This window comes from Aptenodytes patagonicus, chromosome Z (genome assembly GCF_965638725.1).
Source record: "Aptenodytes patagonicus chromosome Z, bAptPat1.pri.cur, whole genome shotgun sequence".
NCBI lineage: Eukaryota > Metazoa > Chordata > Aves > Sphenisciformes > Spheniscidae > Aptenodytes > Aptenodytes patagonicus.
The window spans coordinates 3305877-3316840 of record NC_134982.1 but is presented as its reverse complement, the minus strand read 5'-3'; the positions used below and the strand labels follow the sequence as shown (position 1 = coordinate 3316840).

General features: G+C 50.3%; 1 protein-coding gene across 1 annotated transcript; it reads left to right on the top strand.

The window, feature by feature from the left end:
• Positions 1-681: 681 nt before the first annotated feature.
• On the top strand, positions 682-9876 carry LOC143172910 (endothelial lipase-like). Its single transcript, XM_076362787.1, has 10 exons — positions 682-802; positions 1000-1196; positions 2033-2212; positions 2893-3004; positions 4201-4425; positions 4882-5124; positions 5631-5751; positions 6327-6545; positions 7488-7580; positions 9195-9876. The coding sequence occupies exons 1-10, from the start codon at positions 706-708 to the stop codon at positions 9214-9216; spliced, it is 1509 nt and encodes a 502-aa protein (XP_076218902.1). The 5' UTR covers positions 682-705; the 3' UTR covers positions 9217-9876.
• The last annotated feature ends 1088 nt before the right edge of the window (positions 9877-10964 follow it).

Sequence of the window (10964 nt, the reverse complement as noted above, 5' to 3'; positions counted from 1 at the left end):
CCCTTACGGACCAGTAACTGGTAAAAATACAGGCGATAAAAAGTAGGCATAAACGGTCAGCTTTTCACAACGGAGGGTTCAAAACTCCCCACGATACCGCCGGCGTGGCTGCAGGAGCCCGGCGATGCCCTTCGGGGAGCGCCTTGTGCCCACGAGGTCCAGCGCATCCCGAGCGGGCACGGAGCTGGGGCTGAAAACCGCAGACCCGCGCCGGTGCCCGGGTCGGCGGGGGAGCCCTGCCAGCCCACCCGCCGCTTTGCCCACCCGGGGAACGCGCCTCCGCGGGGCCCGCCCGTCCCCGCTGCCCCCTCGGGCACGTAGCGCTGGGGGACCCACCCGCGGGTCACCCCGGCGGGCTCGCCCGCCCCGACACCCCCGCAGCCCACCGCGGGGCTCCCCGCGCGGAGCGCTCCCGTGGGGCGCGCCCCCCCCCCCCCCCCGCCCCAGCACCCCCACGCGTGAGCTCCGCGCCCCGCCCCCGCCGGCGCGTGGCCCTTCCATTCAAGCCCTCCGCGACGTCAGGGAGGGCGTGACCAATGGGAGCGGCGCTGCGGGCCGGCGCCGCCAGGGCCGGCCCCATCGGGCCACGAGCGCCGCCCCGCGCGGCCCCTTAAAGCGCCCCGCCGCCCGCGCCCGCGGAGCCCCGCCGTCCGTCCGCCCTTCTGTCCGTCCGTCCCTCCCTCCCTCTCTCCTTCCTTCCGAGCCATGAGGAGGCTCGTCCTCCTGCTGTGCACCGGCGTGACCTGTTGCATCGCGGCGGGAGGCGCTCCGCGGGTGGCGGAGGCTGCGCTGCCGGCAGGAGGTGGGTGAGCGCGGCCCCACGCGGGACGGGACGGGGCGGGTGGAGGGGGAGCCGCGGCGGGGCAGCGCCCGGCTGCTCCGCTCCTCCCTGCGGGGCGCACGGAGCAGGTTCACCTCCGCCAGGTGAGGCTGAAGCCCAGCGGCGGGCTCAGAGCCGCTTCGCTGACCCTTCCTCCTCCCCGGTCCCCGCCTTCGCAGATGCCGCCGTCGCCGAGCCGCCGGAGGACAGGCGGGAGCCTGCGCCGGCACCGAAGCCGCAGGTGAAGTTCAACCTCCGGTCCTCGCCGGACGCCGAAGAGGACGGTTGCGCGCTCGCCGTCGGCCAGCACAAGCGCTTGGAGGACTGCGAGTTCAACGCGACAGCCAAAACCTTCTTCATCATTCACGGCTGGACGGTAAGTACGGAGGGTCCCCGCGTGGCTCTGGGCGATGCTTAGCGTTCAGTCTGCCCGCTGAGGGAGAGCAAACTGCCCTGTAAACGGTCTGCGCGTGACAGTCCCTAGAATACGTGGGATTTGGGACAACTTTTCCCGTTTTGAGCGCTGTGGCCTCTCAGTAGCTGCAGCCGAGGTCTCCGGAGCAAAGTGATGCGGGTCATACTTACGAACTCGGTGAAATCGCCCAGCTCATTCACGACTGCCCAAGATCGCCTCGTGTCTGTGTAACGTGAATGTGGCAAAGCGGCCTTGAGATTTTCCCTAAAATCCGACCAACTGACCGCTATGAAGGTGGCACTCGGCTTGATGCACGTGTAGGACTTCTGTAATCTTAGCTGCACGTCCACAGTCTCGACATCTGCTGCGCGCCCTCCTTGGTAAGGAAAGAGAGGGCAGATAGACTTTATCAAGCTTTCTTCTGCATTTGATGTGGCTGAGTGCGTGGCACCGGGGGACTTATCAGCTCTACCAGGGCTTATGCAAACAGCGGTGCCAGGACTGGAAAATAATTTTGCAATCCGGCAGAATTTCTGAAACTCTTGAGAAAAAGAGCAGTGAGGTGGCATGTAACAAACGCCTCTCCCTCCTGCCTTAACAGGCAAGGTGGCTAATTGCATCCAGAGTCTCTCAAAACCTGTTTTTCTCACGCCACTAGCGCAGTGCGGAGACGTAGTGGGGCTTGCAGAGGAGCATACAGCTGGAGCAGAATATGTAAATGATATACAAGTAACTTAACTGCGAATATATAATCTGGGTCCTGTGAGCTGGAAACTACCACCTGAATCTCTTTCTAGATGAGCGGCATGTTCGAAACCTGGCTGGGCAGCTTGGTATCCGCTCTTCGGGAGAGGGAGAAGGATGCCAACGTGGTCGTGGTGAACTGGCTTTCGCTTGCCCACCAGCTCTATACCGATGCTGTGAACAACACGCAGATTGTTGGAAAAAGCATAGCGAGGCTGCTTGACTGGTTACAGGTAACGCGAGTTAAGAACGGTCTCTGTTGTAACGCTCCGTGAGGGACTGTTGCACAAGGGAACAGAGTATACACCAGTTCCAGTGCTCATGAGTGGAGAAGGCTCTGGTGTAATCCAAACCCCAGGGCTCGGTGGGGCGATGGCTCATAGCTAAGGTGCTGTGCTCAGCCCTTGCGCGAGCAAGTGCTACCGTGCTTTCCTGGGAGATGCTGCTTTGCAGCGTGCTCGGATCAGCGATGTTGAAGTAGACTTCAAGTTTAGGAGTCCTGTCTGAGCGACGTGAACTCGGGAGTTGGGCATTCAAAGTCGGCGTTGGCTCGGCGAGAGAGTGGAAAAGGAGAAGGAGAAGGCCCACGGTGCTACACCTGGCACTTGAGTCCATGGCCAGTACCGAGGTCTGCTGGCAGCTCCCTGGGGAAAGGCTGCTCCAGATGCTGCTTAAACAAGGAATATCAGAATTGGGGCTGGAAGCTGGGTACTGTGGTTGAGGGCACACCACAAGCGCCATCCAAACCATTCAACTTCTAGGTGTCTTGATGAGATAAAGAACAAAGCATGTTTATCTGCCCCTCCTTCCAATATATTCTTAGAATTGGACTTTAGAGTCCTGCAGATAGACGCGGTGCCAGATGCCCTGAAAGACAGGGGGGGCAAATTATCATATCTTTTTTTCCTTGCAGGAGAACCCGCTCTTCCAGCTCGAGAATGTCCACCTGATCGGGTACAGCCTGGGCGCCCACGTTGCTGGCTTTGCTGGTAACCACGTCCATGGGACAATAGGCAGAATTACAGGCAAGTGGCTTCTTAAGCAGTCTCTTACCTTTCCTTAGCGGCAGCGAGTTTCCCCGAAGAGGCTCATTTCCTGTGTTGCTGTGATGTTGTTTTGGGCTTGCTTAGTCAGAAATGGCAAGTTTCCTACCTGTGGCGGCAGTGGGGAGTGTGGGTCTCTTGACATGAGAAAGTATCTTAATTTTGAACCCCAAATGTAGGGGGGGGTCGTCAATGAAAAACCTTTCAGAGGACAACCTGATCTTGAGTATATTTGAAGTTAAATGTGGGTTCAAAACAAGTCCAGCTCAAGCTCTTGCTATCCAAACCCTAAGCCTCTGAGTGATACTGTTTTTGTAATTATAGCTCATAAACTAATGGAAGTGAGAGCTATTGGGTGCAGTTTGTCCCATGGGATGTTTGGTCAAAAAACCCCCAAACAAACAAAAAACCCCCCCCAAAATAACCCCAACCCCTCATTCCGAAAGTATCTTGAAGAGAGCGCTTCTGACTCCAGAGGAAAACTGACTTCAACACGTGAGAACTTAAGGCATGGTACAAGGGGTTGCGTTAAGTGTTTAAATGTGACACTGGCAGTGAGAATTCCTCAGAGCCTGGCAATAAGTATCTGTATTTAGTTAAGCAGGAAAATCACCTAACAGTCAAGTTGGGGAATGGCTCAGGAGCATAGCTTCAGGTTGTGGGTGAGGCTCAGAGGTTAACAGAAAGTCCCAAACCCATCATGGGATCTCAGATGCAGGAATTACCTGGCTGCTGCTTAAACTTGTATTAGTTCCTCCATACATCCAGTCTGAAAATAGACTAAGTGTAGCCAAGGCAGCTTTGGCTACCAACAGTCTCTGTGGGGTGCTAGACCTCTTCTGGTGTTTGCTCATCTGCTGCCTCTTGAAGCATCTCTTCGCTGCGACCTAGCAAAGACTCTGCTGCTTCCAACAGGCAATCTGAAGCCATCGCTGTAAATAGAGGAGACTGGTGCCACTACTGGGTTGTATTGCACCAAAAGTGGTATGGGACATCTTCATTTGTTCCCTCAGCGAGCCCACGGTGAAGAGATCTTGGGGGACAGTATCTGCAATGAGGCAGGGACTGTCTGCGTAGCACCTGGTTAGGAGGGCTGCTAGCAGCAGGCTCCTGGCTATATTCTGTATGAAATAACCCAGTTTCTTACCTGGCATCTTGCGTACTGTCTCTAACACCAGGCTTGGATCCGGCTGGCCCTATGTTTGAAGGGGTGGACCCTAGCAAGCGCCTCTCCCCCGATGATGCTAACTTTGTGGATGTCCTTCACACCTACACAAGGGAAACACTAGGCGTTAGCATTGGGATCCAGATGCCTGTAGGCCACGTTGACATCTACCCCAATGGGGGAGACTTCCAGCCTGGCTGTGGATTAAGTGATGTCTTGGGAGCAATTGCTTATGGGAGTAAGTTCTCATTACTTATTTTGCCTCTGGTCAGCGTAGACTCCTCACAAATAGACGTGGGTTGATGCTGGGGGATGATCTGATTTACAAGAGCAGAGAAAACTATTTTTTTTTCCTTCTAAACTGGCTGTACCGCTCGAGATAGTTGCTAGAAACTAGTCCTGCTTTTAATTCTGAAGTAGCATGGTCTCACTAACACCTGATCATAAACTATGGCCTTCTTATGCTAGGTCTAGAATCCTCTCTAAATCTCTTTTCATGGTAGACGCTAAATGACAACTCCTCTTCAAGTGTCTTGCAGTAACCTCCTGAATTGCTAGTGTTTGAAAAATGCTCAAGTTTGGCCATGCTCAACTCACGTTGGGCTACAAAAAAGTATAGCTCGCTCTATCTTATCAGCTGCTGGAGTGACAAATGCTTAAGCAAAATGTATCCCTTGCAACTCTGCTTCTCTAGCAATTGGCGAAGTTGTTAAATGCGAACACGAGCGGTCTGTGCACCTCTTCGTGGACTCCCTTGTGAACCAAGATAAACAAAGCTTCGCGTTTCAATGTACCGATTCCAGTCGCTTCAAGAAGGGCATCTGCCTGAGCTGCCGGAAGAACCGCTGCAACGGCATCGGCTACAACGCCAGGAAAACACAGAACAAAAGAAACAGCAAGATGTACTTAAAAACAAGAGCTGACATGCCGTTCAAAGGTACGTTTTCCCTCTTAAAAAGAGCATAATCTCATCTTTAAGAGCAGACTCCCAAAGTCAATGTTGAAAGGTGTAAAGGTGGAAGAGTAGCATCACCTCAAAGCAGCGCAGCACCAGGCATCAGTCTTTCGCTGTTACCTGGCTGCATTGCTGTTCTGTGGCATTACTGTGCTCCTTCCTTCCTTCCTTCCTCCATGTAAAATCAACAAGGCTCTGGCCAGAAGGACGCTGCCTTTTGAGCAGGACTACAGCTTACACGTCATACTTGCAAGACCACCCCAGCCTTAGAGCAGTGTAAGGTTTGGGGAGCCCTCCCCAGGGTGGACCTGCTGTTGTGTAAATACCAACTTTGTAGCGAGTAAGGGCAGGAAAAAGCGATCAATGATGTCTCAATAAATATAGGGTCTAGCCTTTGCCAGCCAACACTATTTCACAAAGAGCGATGCTGAGCAACGTTGCCTCTCAACAAACTTGGTTCCATCTATGCTCTCCTTGTTTCTCTCCAGTCTACCATTATCAGATGAAAATGCATGTCTTCAGCTACAAAAGCTTGGGAGAGGCTGATCCCACTTTCTCCGTCACCCTTCATGGCACCAATGGAGACTCTGAACCCCTCTCTTTAGAAATGTAAGTAAGCTGGCCTGTTGAGCTTGCTTGGGTAAGAAGGCCGCTGGGACTAGACAAGGTGGCGTTACTCTTTTTCCTCTGGTAACACTAGCATTGCACCTGAGCCTAGCAGCCTCACTTCATCACCATTCAACAAACTTTTCATCCGGTAACTTAATTGTAATTTATTGCTGAGAAAGCAATTTGATATGCCCAGTCCTCTATATATTAGCCTTCATGGCTCATTGTTGAAGTCCTTTGTTTTGCTTTTCCCCTCTACCATTTGGATATAGTCTGAAAGCACCCATATCTCTGGAGGCATTGTTGACCTCCTTTAGCCTCTCCCAGAAGAAACACAAGGCATGAAGTTCACCTTTAAGCTATGGAAGGATGGCTGAGCCGAATACACGATGGGTCGTATCGAACCAGCTATCCAAGCTCACTTTCTGTAGCGTAATCAGTAATTAGCTGGTGACAGTTGAACGTGGAGCACTTGATAAGCTGCAAAGGGCTCTGTTTAACTTCTTGCATGGAATGAACGAGCATCTGGCATGCTTCCATAAGGAAGAGATGTTGAGTCTCTGCTTGTCTTTCAGGCTTGATCAAATTGGCCTAAATGCTACTAACACTTTCCTGGTCTATACTGAAGAAGACATGGGTGAACTTTTAAAAATAAAGCTCACCTGGGAGGGAACATCTCAGTCATGGTACGATCTGTGGAAAGAGCTGAAGAGCTACTGGTATCGGCCTGCAAAGTCTTCCCAGGAACTGCATATCAGACGTATACGTGTGAAATCTGGGGAAACGCAACAGAGGTAATAGTTGTGTTAGACTGCACATGAGCTGACTTGAAACTTCAATCAAAAGGAGAAATATTCAGAATCTAGCAAGAAAAGTTGGGGGTTTGAACTTAGCTGGTATCCTGAACTGTCTTTCATCTTTAGTGATGATCTTTTAGCACCAGGTAATGCTCCCTCATGGTGCAGGAGAGTGGGTTACGTGCCAGCATGAGGTTGCAAACTAGGCTTTAAGCAAAACTAGTCACTGCAGATCAGATCCGAGATATTCTTTTGCTTTATTTAGATACTGTGACGCTGTCTTGCCCGCCCTTGGGGACTAAATTAGCCCGCTTCAGGATGGTTTAGATCATACCTGAAGGGTGAAAGTACTGACAGCACCAAAAATACTGAGACATAGGTGGACATGGCTATTATTTACACACATAACGTGCTGATTTGGCACAACAAGCTAGACGTAAAACTGCAACCGGTAACATGGAAACACCAGCTCCCTCAAGCACTATATTGCTCCTTCCACCATCTCTGTAGTTGGAAAGCTACCCGGGCAACCAACAAGAAGTAAAGCTGCCAAGCATGTAGCACTGTCCTCCCAAATCTCGTGTTAATGTTGTTCTGAAGGTAACCCAGCTCTGTCAAAGAACAGCAGTTGATATTGACAATCTTCCCACATTTTTCAGAGCTTTAAATAAGCATCTCCTATCATCCGTAAGGTATTCTGCATCCTAGTTTCTACAATCTATGAAACAGGGGGAGTAGAAGCAAAGATTCCCCGAATAAAATATTAAAGTAGGAAACAAAACAGCCATTCAACGGGCTAATGGTGTATCAAGATGCTCCACAGGAAGGATGTCAGATCAAACAACTTGTCCTAGAATTAGCTGCAATCCGTATTACACGTTACTTGTTAATCATGGAGACAACAGGTACCTTCTCTTGACTTCTGATTCCTCCTCCTAGGTTTGCTTTCTGCGTGGAGGATTCCCAGCTGACCAGTATATCTCCTGGTAAAGAGCTCTGGTTTGTGAAGTGCACAGAGGAATGGCAAAAAAGGTAGGGAAAATCAGCCAAGAGAAATCCTGTCTGATGCATGTGGCTGTGCTGGGATGAGCGGAGCCAGGTTTTTTTTTTGTTCAGACTCCCGGAACCTCTTTTTCTTTCAAAAAAGTTAATAAATTCTAGCTCAAGATTCCCAGCTATTAGACTTAATTTTCCTGTACGCCTTGACTATCACCAACTAGGTGATATTATCCTCACTTCTGATCGTGGTTCGTCATCTCGTACCTTTACGTGCTTACTACCAGATTGGTATAACGTGACCCCTGGGCCTAAAGAACCTGTCTGCTTGCTGTCGTGGTAGATGCTAGAAATGAGGTGCTACCAATACCCAAGATCCTTGCAATAGTGGAGAGCTAATTAGAGGCATCTATTAACTGCCCTGTGAAACAGAGGAAAGCTGGGAGTGCAGGGGATTGCCTCAGAGATCATTTCAGCCTGGTAGAAGATCTTAAGATGCCAAGAAATCTCTTGATCAAGTTTGGGCTCAACTACATGAGCAAGACGGAGCTGAGGACTTGCCACGGTGTTACAGTACCGAGTCCTACTGCTTCATCTCCGGCTCTGCTAATCTCTTCTGGTTCAGCAGAGTGCAAACTCAGCTGTTGCCAGAGCATCTCAGCCTTGCTTAACCTCTGGGGACTTCCCAGACACCTAGGATCAGTCCTCAGAGCATGACTTCCAGTAAGTCTGGTCCCGGCTTGATCGCTTCGGACTGCCTCTAGTCATGTTTTGAATGAATCCCTGTTCATTTGACTGAACGATTGTCTCCTTCAGATGAAGGCCAGCCTTTTGGCCTCTCTTAAATTTCAATTTGTAAACTTAGAGCTTTGTCGCTTCTAATCCGGAGACAAAGTGCTTGTTAGGGCTAGCAAAGCCCTGTGGAAGTCGTGCTTTGCACAACCCTCTTGGGCAGCAGAGCTCAGCTCAGAAATGAGAGCTGGTCCTGTTCCAGGTTTGGCGGAAACCAGCAAAGCTGCGCTACATACAGTAGCAAACAATTCCGTGAATGAAACCCCTGTGCAAAAACTTGTTGCTCTGCCACAAGTCTTGAAAGATCAAGCAAATATTCCTGCAGGTACAATAAAAGGCTGTTTTGATAATGCTACTCTGTAACCCCCATAAAACAGAATTGCTGGTAGATGTGCCCTTCCTGCTTTACTCGTGGAGTATAGCTTCTGCGCGAGGCAGAGGAGCCGATCGGAGCTCCAAAGCAGTATGGTTTCCAGGAAATGATCCTTCCTCCCAGAGATCGTGAGCAATTACTTGCTGTTCGGCTCTCCATTCCTGCCAAGTCACTGGAAGATTATAGTTCCCTACGTGGAGATTGAGTCTGCAAACATCTGTCCGCCCTGAACGGATCTGAACAGCCAGAGCCCAGCGTCAAGACCTGTAATTTCTGTTTGCAGTCTGCTTGGGTGCATAATGTCTGCTTCAGGCTCACATTGAGGAGCTACTGGGCAAAGTGCTGCTTTGACAGAATAAAATACCAACCTTGCTGTCTAAACCTGTTCCTAGCGGCCCGGTGTTTCTTAGGAATTATTTATTACTCCTCTTAACTTCTACATTTAACTAGATTTTTTTTTTTTTCCCCCTCTCTGCTTTTCCCAGATCTGTCTCAAATTTGCTCTGAAGACTTCTCTAAAGACTCACAGCGGAGCAACCTAGATGCACGAAGACCACGCAGGTGGAAAAATGCTCTGGCAAAAATCTGGCTTGGTAGCACTTAAAGCAACTAGCTCTTCAGGACAAACCATCTTGGATCAGATGCAAGAAACCGAGGAGCAATTTGATGGACTGTGGTCCTAGACCTAGAATAACTAAAACTACGTCCTCCTTTCCCCAAGGAGCCTGGTTTGTGCATTTAACCTTACCTTGGCCTGTTACACGCTGCATTTCCTGCCTGCTCCCATTAACCAGGACTACAGATGAGATCTTCACAGATCTGGACCTCAGCAATGATCTTCTGGTCTGCCTGCCAGTGGAGTTGAGAAGATAACCGTGCTAACTGCCCGTCAGACTGTTGGTGACAGAGCTGCCAAGAACAAGTTAGCGTCTAGCGTAGGAGTTACCGTGGGTCCGATAGCACTATGGGCTGTGGGAAGACGAGACCAGCACAGGTCAAGTGCGTGGGGTTGTTCAGGGGAGGGGTGGGAATAAGCACTATGCCACTTAACTTCAAGTTGTCCTTTGCTTGCCTTAAAAATAATCCGTCCTGTGTCTGGCTGATCCTGAAATCTCTGCATATGACCTTACAAAGAAGGAGGTACTCCGTCCTCCCTGTACCTAGGGCAGAACATGGTGCAGATGGCAGGTGATGGTGTTGGCAGCTGCTCCTTGCTCCCCAGTCGGTGTCGGCAGCGAGACTGTCCGGTCCCATGTGTCGATCTCTTTGTAAGAGGCAAATGGCAGCTGCCCACCTACTGACTGTAGGGGAGGAGGAAGGTAATGAGCCCTACTGCTTCAGGAGAGCTGTGCACCAGTCCTTTTAACTACTGAGAATGTGCTTGCCTCTGTTCAGATGCTGTTGTAGTACCAGCGCATAATTAAGACCTTATTTTTGTGCAAAGTATTTAACTGAGCCAAACAGATGACATCCTACCCTCATTGCCACAACGTCCCGGTTGGGTTCCAGATGAACTCGGCTTTAGCTCTGAGTTTGACAGACTCCCTACAGCTGTCCTGTTTGCTACAGCAGAGTGGATCTTTTTGGAAGGGGACTTGGTATACCAACTCTTGAACTTTCAGCATGCAGAAAGGCAATCTCAAAAAATGGTGTTGCCAGATGGTGCACTGAGTTCTGAAGACTTAGCAAGTCCTTCTGAGGCCTGCAATTCTCCGAGTTCTTGTAGAGCTTCAATCCAACCAAAGCAAGCACATTTGGAGATCCTTTTTTCTTTTTCTCCATGGTTTTATGCAAAGGCTTCAACAACTGAAGCCTTTGGTATCTGTGACTTGTCACCGTGCCATACTTAGAGTGGTTTCAAAGCCCTATTTGTATATTGTGGTTTTTGTATGACTTAAAACATAATTTATTTCTCATATTGTACATATGTAAAGTTTTAAACATTTTGGTTTTGAGTAACAGTTTTTATAAGCCTTAAGACAAAAAAAAATAAAGGGCTTTGTAAAAATCAGTGAAGTCTTGTTCTTGATCTACCACGAGCTTTGACATGCCTTGCCAGAGCAACGGTGCATGGCCATCTCCACTGAGACCAGCAGAAAGAGGACGTGAAGGCAGAGGAGCAGCCAGGTAGGTGCTGGCACGTAGGTGCCCTTATCCAGCACCCTCCTTCCCCATCCTCTCCAGGCTGTGTTGCCAAGGTAGGCTTGTTCCCTTCAACCACGCACCACCGAGTGCCTTCAGGCACGGAGCAAAGT

Coding starts and splice junctions, on each gene's coding strand:
- LOC143172910 (XM_076362787.1), top strand. CDS start 706: ATGAGGAGGCTCGTCCTCCTGCTGTGCACCGGCGTGACCTGTTGCATC. Junction 2,213..2,892: donor GGCTGCTTGACTGGTTACAG/GTAACGCGAGTT, acceptor TTTTCCTTGCAG/GAGAACCCGCTCTTCCAGCT. Junction 5,125..5,630: donor AGCTGACATGCCGTTCAAAG/GTACGTTTTCCC, acceptor GTTTCTCTCCAG/TCTACCATTATCAGATGAAA.